At 46.9% G+C, this 22,061-nt stretch overlaps 2 protein-coding genes across 2 annotated transcripts in view; both read right to left on the reverse strand.

Annotated features, from left to right (window-relative positions):
* znf512b (zinc finger protein 512B) overlaps positions 1-1,311 on the reverse strand; it is a 44,121-nt gene extending 42,810 nt beyond the window's left edge. The window contains exon 1 of the mRNA XM_056422533.1: positions 40-1,311. The gene's annotated coding sequence lies outside the window, so the exon portion shown is untranslated. The remainder of the gene's footprint in view (positions 1-39) is intronic.
* A 4,016-nt stretch (positions 1,312-5,327) lies between these two features.
* samd10b (sterile alpha motif domain containing 10b) overlaps positions 5,328-22,061 on the reverse strand; it is a 29,560-nt gene continuing 12,826 nt past the window's right edge. Inside the window, exons 2-5 of the mRNA XM_056422564.1 lie at positions 21,152-21,390; positions 9,653-9,821; positions 8,324-8,464; positions 5,328-6,901 (exon numbers count right to left, since the gene is read on the reverse strand). Coding sequence (XP_056278539.1) covers positions 6,879-6,901; positions 8,324-8,464; positions 9,653-9,821; positions 21,152-21,390 — 572 coding nt within the window. The 3' untranslated portion in view covers positions 5,328-6,878. The remainder of the gene's footprint in view (positions 6,902-8,323; positions 8,465-9,652; positions 9,822-21,151; positions 21,391-22,061) is intronic.

Raw genomic sequence — 22,061 nt, forward strand, 5'->3', positions numbered from 1 at the left:
TTTATGTGGCGAAAGACTCTCTTTCTGGGCCACACCTACCTACGAGCTGTCGGCAGTCACCCAGCACCCACGGGGGGGGGGGGGGTCACCCACGTGAGGGAGGAAGGAAGGGGCACCGAAGTGGGCGGTTTGTTGGTGCGCGTTGGTTCCCCCACCGACGTTACGTTACATGGCAACCACACCTGCTGTGCGCCAAGGACCCGGTGTGACTGGACTCTTCGGTGGAGGAGGAGGAGGAGGAGGAGGAGGAAGAGGTGGGGAGAGGAAGAGGAAGACAGCCGTCCTGTCCCCCCCAACTCTGCGGACGACAACGGCGACGAGGCGGAAGAGAAGAAGGAGAAAAAAAAGCCCAAATCCGGACAGCAGAGGAGAGATTCCGATTCCGTCTGCGCGTGAAGAAAAAAAAAAACACCCTCAAAAAAAAGAACTATCAAATCCTCCGGATACTTTCACCTTTTTATTCCCAGTTTCCAGCCGCCTTCGCCCCCCTCTCCTCCTCCTCCTCCTCCACCTCCACCTTCCTCCGCCTCCTCCTCTCCTGCATTAATATGTAGGCGATACACCACGAGGCACTTTCTTCAACCCTCTTCTCGTTAAACCTCCTCCACCCCTCCTCCTCCTCCTCCACCCCCCCCTCCCCCCCCCAAAAAAAACCCGACTCCAGAAATAGAAGAAATAAAACCAGGAGAAAGAACAACAAAAACCAAAGCGATAGGTAGGTCCCCGGACTCCTTTTGAGGGGAAACAAATATTAGAATACGGGGTGGTTTATATAGGCAGTGAAGCAAAATGGCGACTTTATTACGAAGGAGGAGTATAAAAAAAAAAATTTAAACCGATCCTTGCGCCGGTGAAGCTCGAAGGGAAGCTCTCAGATATCTGAAGTGGCGAAATGTCGACGGAACTGTGAGAGAGGAAGAGGAAAACGGAAGTGAAGAAACAAAAAAAAAGGTTCCTTACCTCGGGAGTATTTAGATATGTTTAATGTAATACGGATATGATGTGTGCGGCCGGGTACAGTATTACAGTGATGTGTGTGGGGTCATGCGCGTGCCCACTCCACCTCTCTGACAGTTGCACTTAAAGAGGCAACTTGCAAAACTCTAATATTATTATTAATATTGTTATTATCTCTGTTTTCTTTCTTCTTGTTTTTGTTTTAATGTGATTATAAATAATATATATGTCACAAACTCGCTGCTGATGGAGAGGAAGAGGATGAAGAGGAGGAGGAGAATAAAAGGGGTCAGGGCTGGTAATAAAATTTAAAAATCCCCTCAAATCAACCCCCGCCAAGTGTTTTGTTTTTTAAATCCGACAAATGCCCCCCCCCCCCCCCCCCCCGGAACCAGAACTCGGTCATAGTCCGGGTCGGCTCTTCTTTGTGGTTTAGCTCACTGCTGTCGGCTCACCCCATAAAAAAGCTAAATGTAGTAAAAAATAAAATAAATCCAGATTTATATCATGATAAAAACCCTAAAATCCAGGTCAGTGTAAATGCCTCATGTATTAATAACCCTTCAACACAATCAATATAGTATTGGCTGTTTTAATATTTTAAATATATAAGTAAATAAATGCACATGCACTCCCTGGCATTTATCTCGGCTAATAATAAATGTCACGTGATCACATCCTCGTATCACAGCTCACGAGATGCATCGTTCGTGGCATCATCTCCACCTCAGTCAGGGGAGGGGGGTGAGGGGGGGGTCTCTCTAACTCTGTCATGGTGCCAGTCGTCATGACCTAATATTTCCTATTAGCTGAAAACGATTATCTGAAACCATGACGTAATGTGTGTTTAAATAAACGCATGTGTGCAGCACCACCAGCAGAGGGCGCCAGAGACTCCTTTTCTTTTTCTCTTTTTTGCTGTGACGTTTCACACCTCACGCTATCACGTGTGCTTAAATAATGACTTTGTTTATTGTATTTACATGAAAAGAGTTCACAGAGCAACAGAGAGATAGACCGCGAGGCCCCGGATGAACAGACTCAACACGATGAAACCCGTCTGCACGAGAACCAACGCAAACAGTTGAAGAAAGACGACGTCACATAAAATGTTTATTTTATAAATTCAAATATTTTTTCTACACATTCTGTCATTTTAGCTGACGCTTTTATCCAAAGTGACTTACAATCCTGTTACATACACTGTAGACGCAGCTACAGGGAGCAGTGTCTTGCTCAAGGACACATCGACTAGGGCAGGGAGGGATTGAACCTACAACTGCCTGATTGAAAGACGGATCTGCTAACCACTGACCCATAGTCGCCCCCAACGTATTGAGCTACACGAGAGTAAGAAACACCTTTTCATATTAATATGCAAAGGAAAGCATCAGGAAGATGAAATGACGAGTGATGCGTTGATAGATGACCTCGATACGTTTCCTTAAAGGTGGAACATTGTGTCCACCAGGGGGCGCTGTCGGCCTGCGGGTCACCAACAGCAGCTCCGAAACAGGGGGAACGTGAAGACTTCTTCTTCTTTCTTCCTCCTCCTCCTTCCTTCTTTTTCCTTAATTTTCTTAATCTTCTCCCTCCTTCTTTTACCTCATCTTTCTTCTACCTTCATCTTCTTCTTTTTTTCTTCGTCCTTCTTCTTTCTTCTCATTCTTTCTTCTTCTTCTTTCTCCTCCTCCTCCTCCTCCTCCTCCTCAATCAACCTTCTTTATGCTTAATAAGCTCACCAGGTGACCTTTCCTCAGACCTCGTTCCCTACGAGTTGACGGGCCGGACAGAGTGAACGAGTCACGGCCCCTCAGCTGTGGCCCCGAGCAGCTGCTGGGGGGGGGGGGGCAGTGATGAGCGATCCCATCGTACCCTGAGATCCGGCTGATGATCAAAGAGACGAGATAAACAACCGGATGGGGGGGGGGGCGATCTCTCAAAACGACGAGACGCTTCAACCGTCTCACCGACCGACTGCACCGCCGACCATCTGCTCCGTCAGGGTGGAGGAGCCACCGCTCACTGGATCTGTTCACATGTGTGTGTGTGTGTGTTTGTGTCCATGTGTGTGTGGTTTTTTTGGGGGGTTCGTGTGTGTGCGCATGTGTGTGTGTGTACGTGTGCTTGTGTGTGTGTGTATTTCTGTATGTGTGTGTGCGTGGGTTTGTGTGTGTGTGCATGTGTGTGTGCCTTGTTATCAGCTGGTGAGATGCTTCACGTGTCTCAGTAATTGGAATCCTAGTGGGTGGGTGTATTTGTGTGTGTGTGTGTGTGTGTGTGTGTGTGTGTTCAGCACCCTGCATGAACCGAGTCGCCCGTGCACCTGAGTGACAGGGGGGGGGGGGGGGGGGTCAGGTTCACACGTTCTTTGTTCTTCCATGTGAGCTGATCTTCAACATAAAAATGTATGTTGAATTTATTCATTCGAAGCAGAAAAAAACATCAGCAGAAAGAGAATAGATGAAGATGAGGGAGAACAGATGAAGATGATGGAGAATAGATGAAGATCAGGGGGAGTAGATGAAGATGAGGGAGAACAGATGAAGATGATGGAGGATAGATGAAGATGAGGGGGAGTAGATGAAGATGAGGGAGAACAGATGAAGATGAGGGAGAGCTGATGAAGATGAGGGAGAACAGATGAAGATGAGGGAGAATAGATGAAGATGAGGGAGAACAGATGAAGATGAGGGAGAGCTGATGAAGATGAGGGAGAACAGATGAAGATGAGGGAGAGCTGATGAAGATGAGGGAGAACAGATGAAGATGAGGGAGGGTAGATGAAGATGAGGGAGAATAGATGAAGAGGAGGGAGAGTAGATGAAGATGAGGGAGAGTAGATGAAGATGAGGGAGAACAGATGAAGATGAGGGAGAACAGATGAAGATGAGGAGGATATTTAGGGAAACACTTTGGATTTGAGGGCCGGTGAATCACTCCTGTTCTGTGTGGAAGTGTGAAAAAGAGAAATATGTTTCTGTACGACAAAAAAAATACATTAAAATATAACTTTATATTTCCAAATGTGTGAATACTTTATTGTGTTCAATAACTCTGTAAACAAAGCAGAAGGCTAAGCTAAACTATTAGCTCCATGTCTCCTCATCTCCAATCATTAAGTCTCCTGTTAGCATGAGGCTAAGCTAAACTATTAGCTCCATGTCTCCTCATCTCCAATCATTAAGTCTCCTGTTAGCATGAGGCTAAGCTAAACTATTTGCTACATGTCTCCTCATCTCCAATCATTAAGTCTTCTGTTAGCATAAGGCTAAGCTAAACTATTAGCTCCATGTCTCCTCATCTCCAATCATTAAGTCTTCTGTTAGCATAAGGCTAAGCTAAACTATTAGCTACATGTCTCCTCATCTCCAATCATGAAGTCTTCTGTTAGCATAAGGCTAAGCTAAACTATTAGCTACATGTCTCCTCATCTCCAATCATGAAGTCTTCTGTTAGCATAAGGCTAAGCTAAACTATTAGCTACATGTCTCCTCATCTCCAATCATTAAGTCTTCTGTTAGCATAAGGCTAAGCTAAACTATTAGCTCCATGTCTCCTCATCTCCAATCATGAAGTCTTCTGTTAGCATGAGGCTAAGCTAAACTATTAGCTACATGTCTCCTCATCTCCAATCATTAAGTCTTCTGTTAGCATAAGGCTAAGCTAAACTATTAGCTCCATGTCTCCTCATCTCCAATCATTAAGTCTCCTGTTAGCATGAGGCTAAGCTAAACTATTAGCTACATGTCTCCTCATCTCCAATCATTAAGTCTTCTGTTAGCATAAGGCTAAGCTAAACTATTAGCTACATGTCTCCTCATCTCCAATCATTAAGTCTTCTGTTAGCATGAGGCTAAGCTAAACTATTAGCTCCATGTCTCCTCATCTCCAATCATTAAGTCTCCTGTTAGCATGAGGCTAAGCTAAACTATTAGCTACATGTCTCCTCATCTCCAATCATTAAGTCTTCTGTTAGCATAAGGCTAAGCTAAACTATTAGCTACATGTCTCCTCATCTCCAATCATTAAGTCTTCTGTTAGCATAAGGCTAAGCTAAACTATTAGCTCCATGTCTCCTCATCTCCAATCATGAAGTCTTCTGTTAGCATAAGGCTAAGCTAAACTATTAGCTCCATGTCTCCTCATCTCCAATCATTAAGTCTTCTGTTAGCATGAGGCTAAGCTAAACTATTAGCAACATGTCTCGTTTGTTTACGGGTGTGGTTGACTTCTTATTCATATATATTAGCGTACGTTACTCCTTAACTCTTGTGGGCGTATTTTGTTGGTTTGATGCAACATTAACCAAAACATAAGAAACCCAGAAAAGACGTCGCAGAACAAAACGTGGAAATAACGTCCGACACTGAATCTCAAGTAGTTTATTCTAAAAAGACTTCGTACCGTACGTCTTCATATCTGTAAAGCAGATCATATTTACAGGGAATCCAAAAATAATACAGTGAGTTTTCTCCCATTTTAACAGTCAGATACGTACATTGCCCAAAGGCTCCTCGTCAGAGGGCTGTTGGGGGGGGGGGGGGGGGGAGTTTGTTGGAAGTTTATAATTAGATTTATTTTTGTGTCTCCCGCATACAAAAGCGGTCTGGAGGGACGCCAAAGGAAGCTCCCTAGAGTTGCACTGGGACTGCCTCACATCTGGCTGGCTGTCATCTGGACCTCCCTTGCATTTCAAATCCCCCATGTGTGTGTGTGTGTGTGTGTGTGTGTGTGTGTGTGTGTGTGTGTGTGTGTGTGTGTGTGTGTGTGTGTGTGTGTGTGTGGCACAATGCATATCCCTCCCGTCCCTCTACCGCTCCGCCGCATCGTTTCATTATTGCTTCATCGGAGAGCGTCGTTACTACGGTAACGCTGTGTCCTCTGGATAATACAAGACTACTGTTACAGTAACGCAGATTTACAGTATGTTATTCTACAACCTTTATACTGTGTATGTATATATATATATATATATATAATTATTTCTCGCTGACATATTGCAGATCAGTTGCGCTTTTTTGGAATGACATTCGGCTGAAATTGTCATTGTTGATCCCCCCCCCCCCCCCCCAAGGTCTCCCAGGTGAAGGTCTCCAAGTTGAAGGTCTCCAAGGTGAAAGTCTCCAAGTTGAAGGTCTCCCAGGTGAAGGTCTCCAAGGTGAAGGTCTCCACTGTGAAAGTCTACAAAGTGAAGGTCTCCAAGGTGAAGGTCTCGACTGTGAAAGTCTCCAAGGTGAAGGTCTCCAAGGTGAAGGTCTCCAAGGTGAAGGTCTCCACTGTGAAAGTCTCCAAAGTGAAGGTCTCCAAGGTGAAGGTCTCCAAGGTGAAGGTCTCCCAGGTGAAGGTCTCCCAGGTGAAGGTCTCCAAGGTGAAGGTCTCCACTGTGAAAGTCTCCAACGTGATAGTCTCCCAGGTGAAGGTCTCCAAGGTGAAGGTCTCCACTGTGAAAGTCTCCAACGTGATAGTCTCCAAGGTGAAGGTCTCCAAAGTGAAGGTCTCCAAGGTGAAGGTCTCCAAGTTGAAGGCCTCCAAGTTGAAGGTCTCCCAGGTGGAGGTCTCCCAGGTGAAGGTCTCCAAGTTGAAGGTCTCCCAGGTGAAGGTCTCCCAGGTGAAGGTCTCCCAGGTGATAGTCTCCAAGGTGAAGGTCGTTTGAAACTACGCCAAAAAGTGTCCTGGTCCAGGTGGCCTACATCATCAACAGGGTCGTGGGTTTTACGTTGTATCTCTATGTTACAGTGGGTACCCCTGCCTTGAGGGGGGGGGGGGGGTCTCTACACACCAGATTGGGAGTCCGGTTGGCAGGCCATCTATAGACTCTCTTCTCCCCCCCCCCCCCTTTTTCACTGCAGCTCCTCCACGGCTCCAAGACATGTATTGTGTCAGAGGGAAGGGATGCCAAATGGCTCCAGAGAGATGAGCTAGGAGAAGTTTCCAAAAGAGGCTGCAAGAAGAGGAGGAGGGGGGGGGGAGAAAAGAGGAGGGGGAGAGAAAAGAGGAAGGGGAGAGAAAAGAGGAGGGGTACATAATTAGGATTCACTTATGGTGTCACTGATAATAATACGGATGTCTCCAGAACCTGAAGCTGACAAGACCACCAGAGGCTAAGGAGAACCAGAGGGAACCAGAACCAGGTCCACCGGGCCGGACTGTCAGACCCCCGGTACCGGTGACAAGAGAAGTCTCTATTAAGACTAGACGTTAACAAATATAATTAGAAAGAAGAAGAAGAAGAAGAAGAAGGAGGAGAACAAAGGAGAAGAAGGAAGAAGAAGAAAAAAGTCGGAGGAAGAAAAAAAAGGATGAGGAGGAAGGAAGGAGGAGAAGAAGGAAGAAGGAGAAAACGATGAAGAAGAAGAAGAGGAGATAAAGAGGAGAAGAAAAAGAAGAAGAAGAGGAAGAAGAGGAAGAAGAAGATAAAGAAGCCCCCCCCCTCGAGCTTTCATTGGCTGTCCTTGTTCTTTCATTAACCTCTTGTTGCCTCGTCTCATTTCTTTATCACAGTGATCCGTCACCTCCCCCCTCCCCACACACACACACACACACATTCATCTCTAATCGTAGCTCCGTGTCCTCTTTTATTCTCTTTTTTACATCCCCCTCTCCATCTTCAAATCCCTCCTTTTGTTTGTTTCCGAGCTCCTTTCTATCACTTTTTGATTCTTTTTTTGGGGTCCTGGAACGCCGACAGACTCCGCCTCCCTTCACGCTGGAGTTCAGTATTTTCATCTCTCGTTTCAACGGTTTATTGTGAGATCAATATTTAATCTTTTGGTAAATCCGCTGCAGATGAATCAGAGCTGACAGGCGAATCTCGGCGTAGTTAATGTGTCTGAAACAAGTCCGGCTCGCAGACTTTAATAAACTCCACCGTCTCTTCTTCTTCTACACAAACGCACAATTTGCTCGTCAAAACATTCGCGTCTCCTCGAGATCGATGCTCCTTTTTTATCGCCTCTTTTTACGCTCCTCGGGGCGCCGTCAGTCGAGAGAATGCAGAGTTCACCCATGAAGCGCAGACTCTCTCCTCACCACCAGGGGGCGACTCCTCTGGTTGTATAGAAGTCCATGCTTCATGTGTTAAAGCTGCATTCTCTCTCCTGACCACCAGGGGGTAACTCCTCTGGTTGTATAGAAGTCCATGCTTCATGTGTTAAAGCTGCATTCTCTCTCCTGACCACCAGGGGGCTCCTCTGGTTGTATAGAAGTCTATGCTTCATGTGTTAAAGCTGAATAAAAAAACATGAAAACATGAAAAGTATCCCCCCCAAAAAATAAAAAAAATAAAATTCTATATATATATATTTAAATATATATATATATAAACATATATACACACACACACACACACACACTCGTCACTCACTTCGACTGAGGAGCTGCAGGTTGCGCACCTCCTCCCGGACCTGCAGCTGGAGGACCTGCTGGAGGACCTCCTGCCTCAGCGTCTCCTGGACGATGCCCATCCTCTCCAGCTTCTCCCCGTTCAAACGCAGTAGCGCCCGCCCTGGAAGAGGAGGAGTTTTCATTGAAGTGATTTGACTATTCACTACGAAATACATATTTACAAATGCGGATCCTACATTTAAATACGTTAATAACTTCTCATCGTGCAAAAAAACTGCTCCGCCACACGGAAGACGGACGATTCTGACAACCAATCACACTTCAGTTATTCAGATTAAATACAACCGCCTCAAAATGGTCAAAAACGCCGACGCGTCGGAGCCACATGAGGCTCGTCTTAGTGTGTGATGCAAGTCGCTCGTCATGTGTGCGCTGCTACACAATCAGAATCACACACAACGACCCGCTTCTCACGCGTCTAAATCTGCTCTTCTTCTTCTTCTTCTTCTTCATCGCCGACAATAAAAAAAACGGCAGAATAAAACAAAACGATCGCAGTGAATATTAATAAAAGTCCAACAGAGGAGGTGGAAGCACACACACACACACACACACACACGAGAAGCGACGCTGATGTCCTCGGGCAGCTTGTTGCTCTGTAATTGCGCCGCTCGCTCCGAGAGAGAGAGACGCAATTACTTTCGGGTCGGCGAACTCCGATGATACAGAGTCGGGGATTAATTTCTGAGGCCGTCCCCGGTGAGGTCCAGGGCCCCTCTGGGTATTGTGTGCGGGTACACACACACACACACACACACACACACAAAAGAAAAAGACATATTTCGAGCCAAAATTTGCACAACAAAACACACAAGGGGGCTAATAATGCAAAAAAATTAAAAAGCAAGAAGGGAAAAATGGGACCGCACGATGATAATTGGATCCAAGCCTCCGTCTCGCTTCGAGAACACGTAAATAAGAATGATCGGATTTAGAGCTGCCGGTAGCATCGTTAGCCCTCGGCGCCCCACGGCAGCGTCAAAACGCTGTGATCGTCGCGAAGCGGCAGAGGTCAAAGGTCAACTCCATTTCTGCACGTTTTGACAGTAGCAAAAAAAAGTGCAATAAATGAGCTTTTCAAATAGCGTTTGATTGAAGACAGAGCCGCCGCCGCCTGTACCTGTGATGGCGTGGTGGGAGAACCGTACCTGTGATGGCGTGGTGGGAGAACCGTACCTGTGATGGCGTGGTGGGAGAACCGTACCTGTGATGGCGTGGTGGGAGAACCGTACCTGTGATGGCGTGGTGGGAGAACCGTACCCGTGATGGCGTGGTGGGAGAACCGTACCTGTGATGGCGTGGTGGGAGAAGGCCTCGACGTAGGTCAGGTAGTTGTGAGGACAGTGCTTCTTGAGCCACTTGCACACGTCCTGCTGCGTCCACAGAACCACGGGCTTGGACAGGCTGGACAGCGTCGGGCTGGTGTGGTACACGGTGAAGGCCTCGCCCGGACGCAGCTGAAACACACACACACACAAATGAAACACACACACTCAAAGTCGTGTTCTTCTACGTTTTCCTCGTGCGACGGCCCGAGTGATTTCTTACGGAAGAATTTTGACTGAGAAAATGTCAACAACAATTTCTGCTCGTCGGACGTTTACGATCGTTTACTAAATAAACGAAACAGTCAACTACTTAGTTAGTTTGAATTAGGCAACAACACGACTTATTTAGGTGGAGGGAAATATCTGTAAATACTTAGTTAGGTTGAGGAAAAGATCGCGAACAATTTGGGTTCAGGAAAAGATCGTGAAATAGTTAGGTTTGGAAAAAAAGTGAAATGGTTAGCTAGTTTCAGAAAAAGATCATGAAATAGTTTGTTAGATTTAGGAAAAGTTCGTAAATTACTCAGTTGGGTTTAGGAACAGATCGTGAAAAGGTTGGGTTCAGGAGAAGATCGTGAAATATTTTGTTAGGTTCAGGAAAAAATCGTGAACTATTTACTTAAGTTCAGGAAAAGATCGTGAAATATTTGGTTCGGTTTAGGAAAAGATCGTGAAACACTTAGTTAAGTTCAGGAAAAGATCGAGAGATACTTAGTTGGGTTTAGGAAAAGATCGTGAAATAATTAGTGAGGTTCAGATAAAGATGGTGAAATACTAAGTTATATTTAGCATTAATTAGTTGGGCGAAGGAAAATATCGTGAAATATTTAGTTGAGGAGAAGATGGTGGAATGTTTAGGTTCACCAACACAACTCATCAGCACACACGTCCTCTATTGATCATCGTGTGTTTCCTCCAACAGCTTATTTGTCCTTTCCTGCTTCCTTTGTTCTATCGTGCCTCTTATCCCTCACTGTACTTGCTCCTCATTAATTGTATCCTCCTTCCTCCTCCCTCCTCCCCCTTGTCCTCTCCCTCTTCTTTCCTGCCTTCGATCTTTCTTCTGCGCACATGAGCCACATGTTGCTCATTGCCTGTGTTTGTGATTGCGAACTCATGCTTTACAAAGATATTGAAACATTGTTGCATGTTACTTCCTGTTTACTCAAACCAAGAGGAGGAAACAGGAAGTCATACAGAATGACAGCGAGAAACACAAACTCCATTCAATCAGTGCACAAATAAATACATATTAGTTTAAGAGAAGGCACAAGTGTCTTAAAGCTGCATTCTCTCTCCTGACCACCAGGGGGTGACTCCTCTGGTTGTATAGAAGTCTATGCTTCATGTGGTAACGCTGCATTCTCTCTACTGACCACCAGGGGTGACTCCTCTGGTTGTATAGAAGCAGTGGTGTATAAAGTACCCAAAAGTCATACTTGAGTAAAAGTAAAGATACTTGACTGGAAAATTACTCAAGTAAAAGTAAAAGTCACCTATGAGAATACTACTTGAGTAAAAGTATTAAAGTACCTGATTTTTTTAGTACTTAAGTATCAAAAGTAATTTTCTGATATTAAATGTACTTAAGTATTGAAAGTAAAAGTAAAAGTAAATGCTGTTAATAAAAAAAACAAAGGGTCAGAATTTTGAGAATTATGAAGTTTATTTGTTTGGGTGCTGTGGCCATGAACAAGGAGTATGAGCTCGGATGAACTTAGCAATATATGAATACTATGAAATTACTAAAATATAAAAACACGATTAACACAGAAAAAAGCAGAACCAAAAGTAACAACCAGAATCATCACTTTAAAGTGAAAAATGTCTTGTTCATCTTCAAAAGAAGTTGATTTTCAAAATGGACAGATTTCAGTGTCGCTCTTCTGGGGCTGAAGACGAGTCCTGCGATGCTGAAGAGCCGTTCACCTGGTGCAGGTAGAGTGTGTCTAGCTTCACAGGCCCTGATGCAGGTAGAGTGTGTCTAGCTTCACAGGCCCTGATGCAGGTAGAGTGTGTCTAGCTTCACAGGCCCTGGTGCAGGTAGAGTGTGTCTAGCTTCACAGGCCCTGATGCAGGTAGAGTGTGTCTAGCTTCACAGGCCCTGATGCAGGTAGAGTGTGTCTAGCTTCACAGGCCTGATGCAGGTAGAGTGTGTCTAGCTTCACAGGCCCTGGTGCAGGTAGAGTGTGTCTAGCTTCACAGGCCCTGATGGTGCAGGTAGAGTGTGTCTAGCTTCACAGGCCCTGATGCAGGTAGAGTGTGTCTAGCTTCACAGGCCCTGATGCAGGTAGAGTGTGTCTAGCTTCACAGGCCCTGATGCAGGTAGAGTGTGTCTAGCTTCACAGGCCCTGATGCAGGTAGAGTGTGTCTAGCTTCACAGGCCCTGGTGCAGGTAGAGTGTGTCTAGCTTCACAGGCCCTGATGGTGCAGGTAGAGTGTGTCTAGCTTCACAGGCCCTGATGGTGCAGGTAGAGTGTGTCTAGCTTCACAGGCCCTGGTGCAGGTAGAGTGTGTCTAGCTTCACAGGCCCTGATGCAGGTAGAGTGTGTCTAGCTTCACAGGCCCTGATGCAGGTAGAGTGTGTCTAGCTTCACAGGCCCTGGTGCAGGTAGAGTGTGTCTAGCTTCACAGGCCCTGGTGCAGGTAGAGTGTGTCTAGCTTCACAGGCCCTGATGCAGGTAGAGTGTGTCTAGCTTCACAGGCCCTGATGCAGGTAGAGTGTGTCTAGCTTCACAGGCCCTGATGCAGGTAGAGTGTGTCTAGCTTCACAGGCCCTGATGCAGGTAGAGTGTGTCTAGCTTCACAGGCCCTGGTGCAGGTAGAGTGTGTCTAGCTTCACAGGCCCTGATGCAGGTAGAGTGTGTCTAGCTTCACAGGCCCTGATGGTGCAGGTAGAGTGTGTCTAGCTTCACAGGCCCTGATGGTGCAGGTAGAGTGTGTCTAGCTTCACAGGCCCTGATGGTGCAGGTAGAGTGTGTCTAGCTTCACAGGCCCTGATGCAGGTAGAGTGTGTCTAGCTTCACAGGCCCTGATGGTGCAGGTAGAGTGTGTCTAGCTTCACAGGCCCTGGTGCAGGTAGAGTGTGTCTAGCTTCACAGGCCCTGATGGTGCAGGTAGAGTGTGTCTAGCTTCACAGGCCCTGATGCAGGTAGAGTGTGTCTAGCTTCACAGGCCCTGATGCAGGTAGAGTGTGTCTAGCTTCACAGGCCCTGATGGTGCAGGTAGAGTGTGTCTAGCTTCACAGGCCCTGATGCAGGTAGAGTGTGTCTAGCTTCACAGGCCCTGATGCAGGTAGAGTGTGTCTAGCTTCACAGGCCCTGATGCAGGTAGAGTGTGTCTAGCTTCACAGGCCCTGATGCAGGTAGAGTGTGTCTAGCTTCACAGGCCCTGATGCAGGTAGAGTGTGTCTAGCTTCACAGGCCCTGATGCAGGTAGAGTGTGTCTAGCTTCACAGGCCCTGATGGTGCAGGTAGAGTGTGTCTAGCTTCACAGGCCCTGATGCAGGTAGAGTGTGTCTAGCTTCACAGGCCCTGATGCAGGTAGAGTGTGTCTAGCTTCACAGGCCCTGATGGTGCAGGTAGAGTGTGTCTAGCTTCACAGGCCCTGATGCAGGTAGAGTGTGTCTAGCTTCACAGGCCCTGATGCAGGTAGAGTGTGTCTAGCTTCACAGGCCCTGATGGTGCAGGTAGAGTGTGTCTAGCTTCACAGGCCCTGATGCAGGTAGAGTGTGTCTAGCTTCACAGGCCCTGATGCAGGTAGAGTGTGTCTAGCTTCACAGGCCCTGATGCAGGTAGAGTGTGTCTAGCTTCACAGGCCCTGATGCAGGTAGAGTGTGTCTAGCTTCACAGACAGCAGCACACAGTTGGGAAGCATTTCAGCAAGTCAACGTGATCCACGTCTCCATCCAGCTGTTTGCTGCTGTCATGCGCTTGAGATGACGAAGAAGAAGTCCTCTTCATCAGATGAACTGGACCTGGTGGCATCACATAGCTGCAGGGAGGGTTCTTCCATGTGCTGCTTTATGTCGTCCATTCCTGAAATAAAGTGAGAGTATTACAGACATGATAGAATTAATAACACTTCCTAACATGTCATGACCCCAACCTAATGTTTTGTACAAAATAGTTTGTTTTAATTTGAGGTTTATACATTTAGTTTCATGCGCTGTCCGTGCATCCAGAGTTGATTTGTGAATATGTACTTGTATCTCTGTAGTTAAACACAATAACAGTCCCAAATCAATATCGTCGCCATTACTGGACCGTCACTCTTATAATATTAATACAAATAATTATAATAATGCTGTAATGATTAGCATTATATTATAGCTAAGACGACTCAAATCAACAAATTCTCACAACTGTCAACACTTCTTCAGCTCATTAACTCGCTAGAGATCCGTCTGCTCCACTCATGCTAATTGTCTCATTTAATTGACGATAGCTAGCGAACGTTAGCCTAACGTACAACATGCGTAGGACAACCAGACACCTGTTTCCCCCCCCCTCTCCTGCCAAAGATATATCGTACTCCAATCCTGTGGGCAACACTTCTAGATATCTTAACAGGCTTATGATGACTAAACATTAACGTTGTGGCTCATGGGATTAATCTTAGTTTACCTCAGTGGCGGGCCGTCAGGGCCAGCAAGGCCTTCTCTGCTGGCCTAAACATCATCAGAATATAATTTTTTCAAAATATATTTCCCCACAAATATGTATTAAATTATTCCCCAGAGTAAGAGTTATACTCTTTATTTCATAGCTTTCCTCTTGGTTGCCACACACGTCGTAACATCTAGCGCCCCGGTGTGAATGACTTCCGCATCCAGCGCCTCGAGAGCAGCAGCAGCAGCCAATTAGATCCAACAGCGGAGCAGCTCAGCGCTGATTGGCTCTCACAACGCAGCGTTCTGGTTCTGTGCTGTGACGTCGCACTCGCTAGTGACGTCACGGAGATTTGAACCAGAGTGCGTAAATATGGAGCAGACTCAAGCACTGTTCAGAGGTCTACTTGAGGATCTGGGAGAGTCCTGGGGAGCAGAATATGGTAACCAGGATGTGTACCCTGGATACTCGTAGACTGGGGGGGATAGAGCAGGCTCAAGCACCGGGGGGGGGGTGGTGGGGTGGGGGGGGGTTCTCTGATATATACACATGTACATACATAAATACATGGTGAACTAATCTTACATTAGGTTGTTCAGCTGTAGTAAGACGGCATTGAAGGCCTAGGTAGAATATGCACGGCCCGCCACTGGTTTACCTCAATGTGTTTCCTGAGGTTGGTGAGTTGTTGAAGGCCATATCTCCGTAGCTTTCGGTCGGCATAAGAGGCACTTCATCCGGTAGGAAGAAACTTTCACTCCGACAAAAGAAAAGAGTTCGCCCAAATATGGCCACGGACGTTGATCTTGGTCCCCGTGGTTGTTCGAGTAGCTTCCATTGCTGCTCCACATGAAATGAGTCGTATCTGTAGCCGCTCGCTCGCTAACATCCTGGGCATCACTGGGAAGAGAAAACACGCGGCAAGGACCACTGACCCCCAACCTGGTGCTCGTGCTGCGTTCAGGTGCGCTGCGGTGTGTTCCACAACAGTCCCCGATGTGCTGCGTTCAGGTGCGCTGCGGTGTGTTCCACAACAGTCCCCGATGTTTCTCATGATTATTTTTTCCCGTAGTAACGAGTAACGATACTGTTTCAGGGGAAATGTATCGGAGTAAAAGTACAAGTTTTCATTGCAAAATGTAGTGAAGTAAAAGTAAAAGTAGACAGAAATATAAGTAGTAAAATAAAGTACAGATACCCAAAAAAACTACTTAAGTAAAGTAACGAAGTACTTCTACTTCGTTACTATACACCACTGTATAGAAGTCTATGCTTCATGTGGTAACGCTGCATTCTCTCTACTGACCACCAGGGGGCGACTCCTCTGGTTGTATAGAAGGCTATGCTTCATTTGGTAATGCTGCATTCTCTCTCCTGACCACCAGGGGGCGACTCCTCCGGTTGTATAGAAGTCTATGCTTCATGTGTTAAAGCTGCATTCTCTCTCCTGACCACCAGGGGGCTCCTCTGGTTGTATAGAAGTCTATGCTTCATGTGTTAAAGCTGCTTTCTCTCTCCTGACCACCAGGGGGCTCCTCTGGTTGTATAGAAGTCTATGCTTCATGTGTTAAAGCTGCATTCTCTCTCCTGACCACCAGGGGGCGACTCTGGTTGCATAACTCGCTCCTCCGTCTCTCTGAGTGGATCGATGACGCTACGATCAGCAGAGTGTTTATTGAGTCGATCGTGCTTGTATCTCACCAACCTGCCACTTCATCTCTCCACAGGTTCATTAAACACTCATCCATCTCCCCCCCACCCCCCCGTACGCTTTCTGCTGACCGACCCAAACCAATTTCTCTCTCTCTCTCTCGCTCTCTCTCGTCCAGCCAGCCGATCCATCTCTCCTCATCTCCTTGTTGATTTTGAAGGAACAGGAACCACCACCCGGACGGCACTGACTGAAAGAAACAGCGGTAGACTTCTACTTTACATCTATAAGTGTTTTATTCAGAAATCAGGATACAAGTAGACATCATGCATGGGCCCCCCTCCGCCTGGTACCTATTGTATTCAGACCAGAGAGAGGCGCCTTAGCAGAGGGCGCGACGGTTTAAATAGTCATCAAGACAAATTCTGATTGGTCCAGCGAAGAGAGGGCGGTGTCTTCTCATTGGTTCTTCGTCTCTCTGCTTCCGCCGTTGTCGCTCATTCATTGGTCCTTCTCGGCCCGCCAATGAGAGCATATGTTGTGAAAAAGTGTGAGAAAGGAAAGATGGAATTCACTTGTAGCTTCCTTTGACTGAGCTCGGGAGTTTTCTAAGATAATCTTATCTCTTCCGAGGTGGGATGCGCTGCGTCTAGAAGGTCGTTCATCAAAAGGGCCCCTTCACGTGTGTGTGTGTGTGTGTGTTGGGTCAGAGAAAGGGCATGTGTGTGTGTGTGTGTGTAAGGGGTCAGTGAGGGGGGCTCGTGGGTGACTCCGGAGAATAATGGCCCCATCTGGACCTTCCCTTATCTATCTGCGCTCAGTAAATGTCTCTGTTGCCTTCTCCTGCTCTGAGAGTATATAGAGCTCTTTGTTCTAGTCATCTTCTCGGATGAGCGTGGTGCATAAAGTTCTTTCGTGTGTCACTGTTATCTTCTTTGATCAGTTCAGGGGCCGGACTGCCCTGCTAAAGTTTCTAACTCTCATCCAGTGATTTTCCATTATACACATAACATTTATGCACAATGCACTAGGCTATGCTAAGCTATAATATATATTCTTTGCATCCTCCTTCCAGAGACCCGGCCAGATCCTGACACACCATTCTTCATATCTCTCTCTTTCTCTCTCTCTCTCTCTTTATCTCCCCCACACCACTGTGGTCCCTGGCAGCTTCCTGTTGCATCATTCGCCCCTCCCCCCCCACCATGTCTCCCACTAGCCCAAACATTTCTTTTTGAATGTGTCACTGTGATTCAGAAAAGAGTGTGTGGACTGTCGGCCGCCGTTAGCTTTGCCGTTAGCTTGCTATCTTCTCCGTAAGCTTCCCGTTAGCTTTGCCATTAGCTTTGCAGTTCATTTCGCCGTTAGCTCCCCATTAGCTTCCCGTTAGCTGGCCGTTAGCTTTGCGGCGGCTCTCTCTATCCTTTGGTCGGGGACCTTAAAGGCCCGGCCGGCTCCCTCTCTTCCTACTCTTGTTATCTTTCGAACCAGCGAGCGACACGTTGACATTTACAAGAACGCTTTGTACGACGATCGTCTGATCTGCCACGTTTAGACCAATAAACAAAGAGATCAAATGCACCAAAAGAAGATACTTCGGCTGCGAGTATTCACGTCGGCAACAAATATTCACAACAGTGACGTGAAAAGGAAACGCGGCGTCTATTTTAGAGCGATAACGACGCCTACACACCAACAAATGCTCCCAGAGAGGTGCGATAAATACCGCGATTTAACTATTCTACATTTTAGTGTCCTGTAAAAGTACGAGGCAATTATTTGTCACTTTCAATCGTCACTAAAACGTCCTTTTTAATATCTTAACGATGCGGTTTTCATTATTCAGAGTGCACAACATCTATTCGTGAAGCTTAAAGCAGGACATGGTGTCTCCTGTTCCTGGACGGCAACACGCCGAGGTGTGTGTGTGTGTGTGTGTGTGTGTGTGCGTGTGTGTGTGTGTGTGTAATAAATATATACGGCGTATGCATGATGATGATGAATGTGAGACTCAGCGCTGCGGGACGCGGGTCCAGGCGCAGGCGGCTTCACCTCCGAGATTTGTGTCTCGGCTTCCGATTCCCGCGTCTCGTCTCAAGGTTCCAGCCACCGGCTGTGTGTCAGACGGCTAAATGAGCCACACACACACACACTCTCACCCCATCTGGCTTCCCAAACAACAGCCGCTTCAAAGGACGCCACAGACACGATGAGTCATTATTTTGCTAAAGCCCTCTCAGCCGATCGGCCGGCACACCGCTCCACCCGCGGCGTTGCACGCAACCTCCACCCTAACGGGCGTCACGCCCTCGTGGAGTCGCCGCGTGGCGACATCATTTCACCAGTTTAGAAATAGCACAAATTGATGGTGCAATGTGCGAGATCGGGAGCGTCGAGAATGTGTTGAGTCAGCGCCTTGCAGCTAATGGTGCTAACAGGTGCTAACAGGTGCTAACAGCATTCACCTTGCAGAAACCTCTGGTTGTGAAAAGTGAAGCCTCTAGCGAAGTTCGTTAAAGCTGCATTCTCTCTCCTGACCACCAGGGGGCGACTCCTCTGGTTGTATAGAAGTCTATGCTTCACGTGTTGAAGCTGCATTCTCTCTCCTGACCACCAGGGGGCGACTCCTCTGGTTGTATAGAAGTCTATGCTTCTCGTGTTGAAGCTGCATTCTCTCTACTGACCACCAGGGGGCGACTCCTCTGGTAGTATAGAAGTCTATATAAATGACTTCTCCACTTTCTTCAAACAAATATGAACCAAATCTGAAGATATTGGTTCAATGTGTTTTCACAATGGTGGTTTTGGATATGAGGTCACAGTGACCTTGACCTCTGACCTTTACATGGCAAATGCATGTCTGCTGCCTTTTCTTTTAACTTCATGTAGAGAAGAACATTGTGAATGACAATATATATATTTACATATATATATATATATTAGGGCTGTCAATCGATTAAAACAAATTTACTAATTAATCACACATTTTGAAATTCATTAATCGCAATTAAAAGTTAGAAGTTCATTCTTTTTAAAGACCAAACTTCACACAGAGCTGTGTTTTCAAAGAGGCTCCTACCTATAAAGTGCCAGCGAGGTATTTAATATTGTGGATGATAAATTGTTTCTTCAGTGAAACATCAGATTAGTAAAAAAGAAGAAGTATATTGAGACCCCATTGGTCCTGTCATCTTTACCACTGAACAGCAGAACCAGTGGCCTTGGGAACTGACTGACATTCACATATGTCCTGTTAACCCTCTGGAGGCTGGGGGCATTTTATACATTTTACAACAAAAATTAAATTCATCTTTTAAAGGCGTTTGCATATGACAAATACCCACGTGTTCTACATCAAACATTCCAGAACAATCTCAGCTCTATTCAATGAGGCTCAGTTGTCCTGGTGCCGTGTTCTCTGCTCTCTGACTGACAGGCTGCTATAGAGCCTCACCTGTCAGGTGGGAGGTCCTTTGTGATTTACTGAGTGTTCATTGGTTGTTTTTTTCGCTAAATGTTGACAGACAAACGGATTGACCAATCACGGTGAAGGTTTCGTGTGACGAGTTCTTTCCGCACCGCGTCCCCCGACACGTCGCCCCTCCGTTCCTCTGTGTCTCAGAGGGGGAGACGGGAGGAAGGAGGAGCAGGAGGAAACCCGACTGATTCATCCACGAGTTAAACTGATTTCTGCTCCTTATTTTCGCGGAGAAATAATTGTTTTTAAAACGGAAACAGTGTTAAACCGTACTGCCGCGGTTTGACACTCGGTTTGAGTGTAAAAACTTCAACGAACACCGGAAGTAAACAAAGTTGCGTTAATTGCGTTAAAATATTTTAGTGCGTTAACGCGGCCAAATTAATCGCATAGATTAACGCGTTAACGCTGACAGCCCTAATATATATATATATATGCATGTACGTTGGGAACAGGTTCATCTGTGTGAGTGTGAGTGTGTGAGTGTGAGTGTGAGAGTGTGAGTGTGAGAGTGTGAGTGTGTGAGTGTGAGTGTGAGTGTGAGAGTGTGAGTGTGAGAGTGTGAGTGTGTGAGTGTGAGTGTGCGCACAGGAGTGCATTAGCGTGTCTGAACTGATCAGGAAGGTTACCCCGTCACACAGAAGCTCAAACGCGTTTCAATTAACCGGCTTCCTCATTACGGCGGATGTGTGCGCGAGCGGGGAATAATCTAATCAGGACACACACACACACACACACTCTCTCTCTCTCTTTGCACTAGAGGTGCACTGGAAGCGGTCGTGGAGCCGCGCTCCCGGTCGTTAAATAATGCGCCGCGGCGGAGGAAGACGATAAGCCTTCGTCCTCGTGCCACAGAGGAGGTTTAATTATCCGGCCTGAGCGTAATCACACGCACACAGCTTCACACTCGTCTTTCATTGAGCCCTTCATAGCCGTTTTGTAGCCGGGGGGAAGGAGGGAGGAGGGGGGGGGAAGGTCTTTATTCTTTTTTTTTATGAATTATTGAACAATCTTGCCGTGCATATGTAAACATGTGTGCAGCGCCGGCACGAGTTTATTCAAAAAGGCATCGGGGAGGGGAGGAGACTAAATAAATGACCTCCGCCCTCTTTCATGCGAGGGGGAGGAGCCAGGGAGATGCTTTAGGTCACAGGTGTCAAACACAAGGCCCACCACGTCGTTTTATGCGGCCCCTGGCGCCTTGAAAGACACGAGATCACCTTTATATCCCGTGCTTTTATTTTGAAGGTTACAAACTAAATGGATTTGTGTTATAATATTGGAGAAATGTTCTCGTTCTACTCTCGAATAAACACTAATCAAATGCAAATAGAGTTATTTAGCAGTATGTTAGGGGGTAGTCGGTACACTGCTTCAGGGACACCGGCCCTTTAAGAGGCGGCCATGACGCCCCTGTTTTAGGTCGTTCTTGGTTTCTCTCTCGCTGCACAGATGGGATTTATTTTATTCGCGCAAGGATTTCTATTTAAAGTCGATGTGGCGTCCCGGCCGTCTGAAAACAACAGACAATGACTTCTGAACGTTTTGTTTGTTTTGTTTTATTCCAGTCGCTCGAGTTCAAACTGGAAGAAAAAAAAACATAAATATGTGGAATGAATTTGACTTTGAACTCAGACCACGCCGTTTAGTTTCCTCCTGTAGGAGGAGACCTGTGACATCACAGGGAGACCAGCCTCTCTCTCTCCCTCTCTCTCTCTACCTGGATGCCCTCTGTTCCAGGCTGCTGCAGCAGCTTCACGGTGCGTGTGTGCTCCGTGGTCCTCTGGCCGTGGCCGTCGTGCCACGTGAGGTTGCTTCCTCCTGCTCCTCCTCCTCCTCCTCCTGCTCCTCCTCCTCCTCCTCTTCCTCCTCCGACGCGACGCGGCAGCTGGAAGCTCAGCTCCTCAACAGAGAGCGTGTGCTCCAGGGAGGAGCGGCAGAAACTGAAGCTGGACGCCGCTGAGAGAGAGATGGAGAGAGAGAGAGAGAGAGAAAAGAGAGAGAGAGAGCGATGAGCACTCACGTTGTGTCGTCCTGGCTGAAAGCGTAAACATTGTTTATGAACTATCTGCAAAATCTTTTTTTATTTGTCCACAACAGGAATGTGTTTGTATCCCTCCATCCCTCCATCCATCCCTCCATTCCTCTCTCCCCCCCTCTGTCCGTCGTTCCCCATTTCCTTCCTTCCTTCCTTCCTTCCTCGCTTCCTTCCTCGCTTCCTCCCTCCCTCCCTCCTTCCCAAGGAGTGGAGGGTAAGCTCTGGCGTGTCACACGTGTTTGATGCCGATGTCAGAGTCCGGCGCCGCGGGGCTCGTCTGAGACCGAGGGTCCTTTTGAAAAAAAAAGAGGAGGATGAATGCCGAGAAGCAAATGTACGATGGAGGAGAGAGGGAGGAGCGAGGAGAGGGGAGAGAAAGAGGAGAGAGAGGGAGGAGAGGGGAGAGAGGATTGGGGGGACAGAGAGGAGAGAGAGAGAGATAGAGAGGGAGGAGAGGGGGCAGGAAAAGCTCAAGAGAACACATGATGGCCCTCTGAACCGGGCTAACACACACACACCGGGTCGGACATCATCATATTGAATGTGTGTGAGTGTGTGGAAACTAAATTAATTAAATGAATTAAAATAATAA

This window comes from Pseudoliparis swirei, chromosome 9 (assembly GCF_029220125.1).
Source record: "Pseudoliparis swirei isolate HS2019 ecotype Mariana Trench chromosome 9, NWPU_hadal_v1, whole genome shotgun sequence".
NCBI classification, from domain to species: domain Eukaryota; kingdom Metazoa; phylum Chordata; class Actinopteri; order Perciformes; family Liparidae; genus Pseudoliparis; species Pseudoliparis swirei.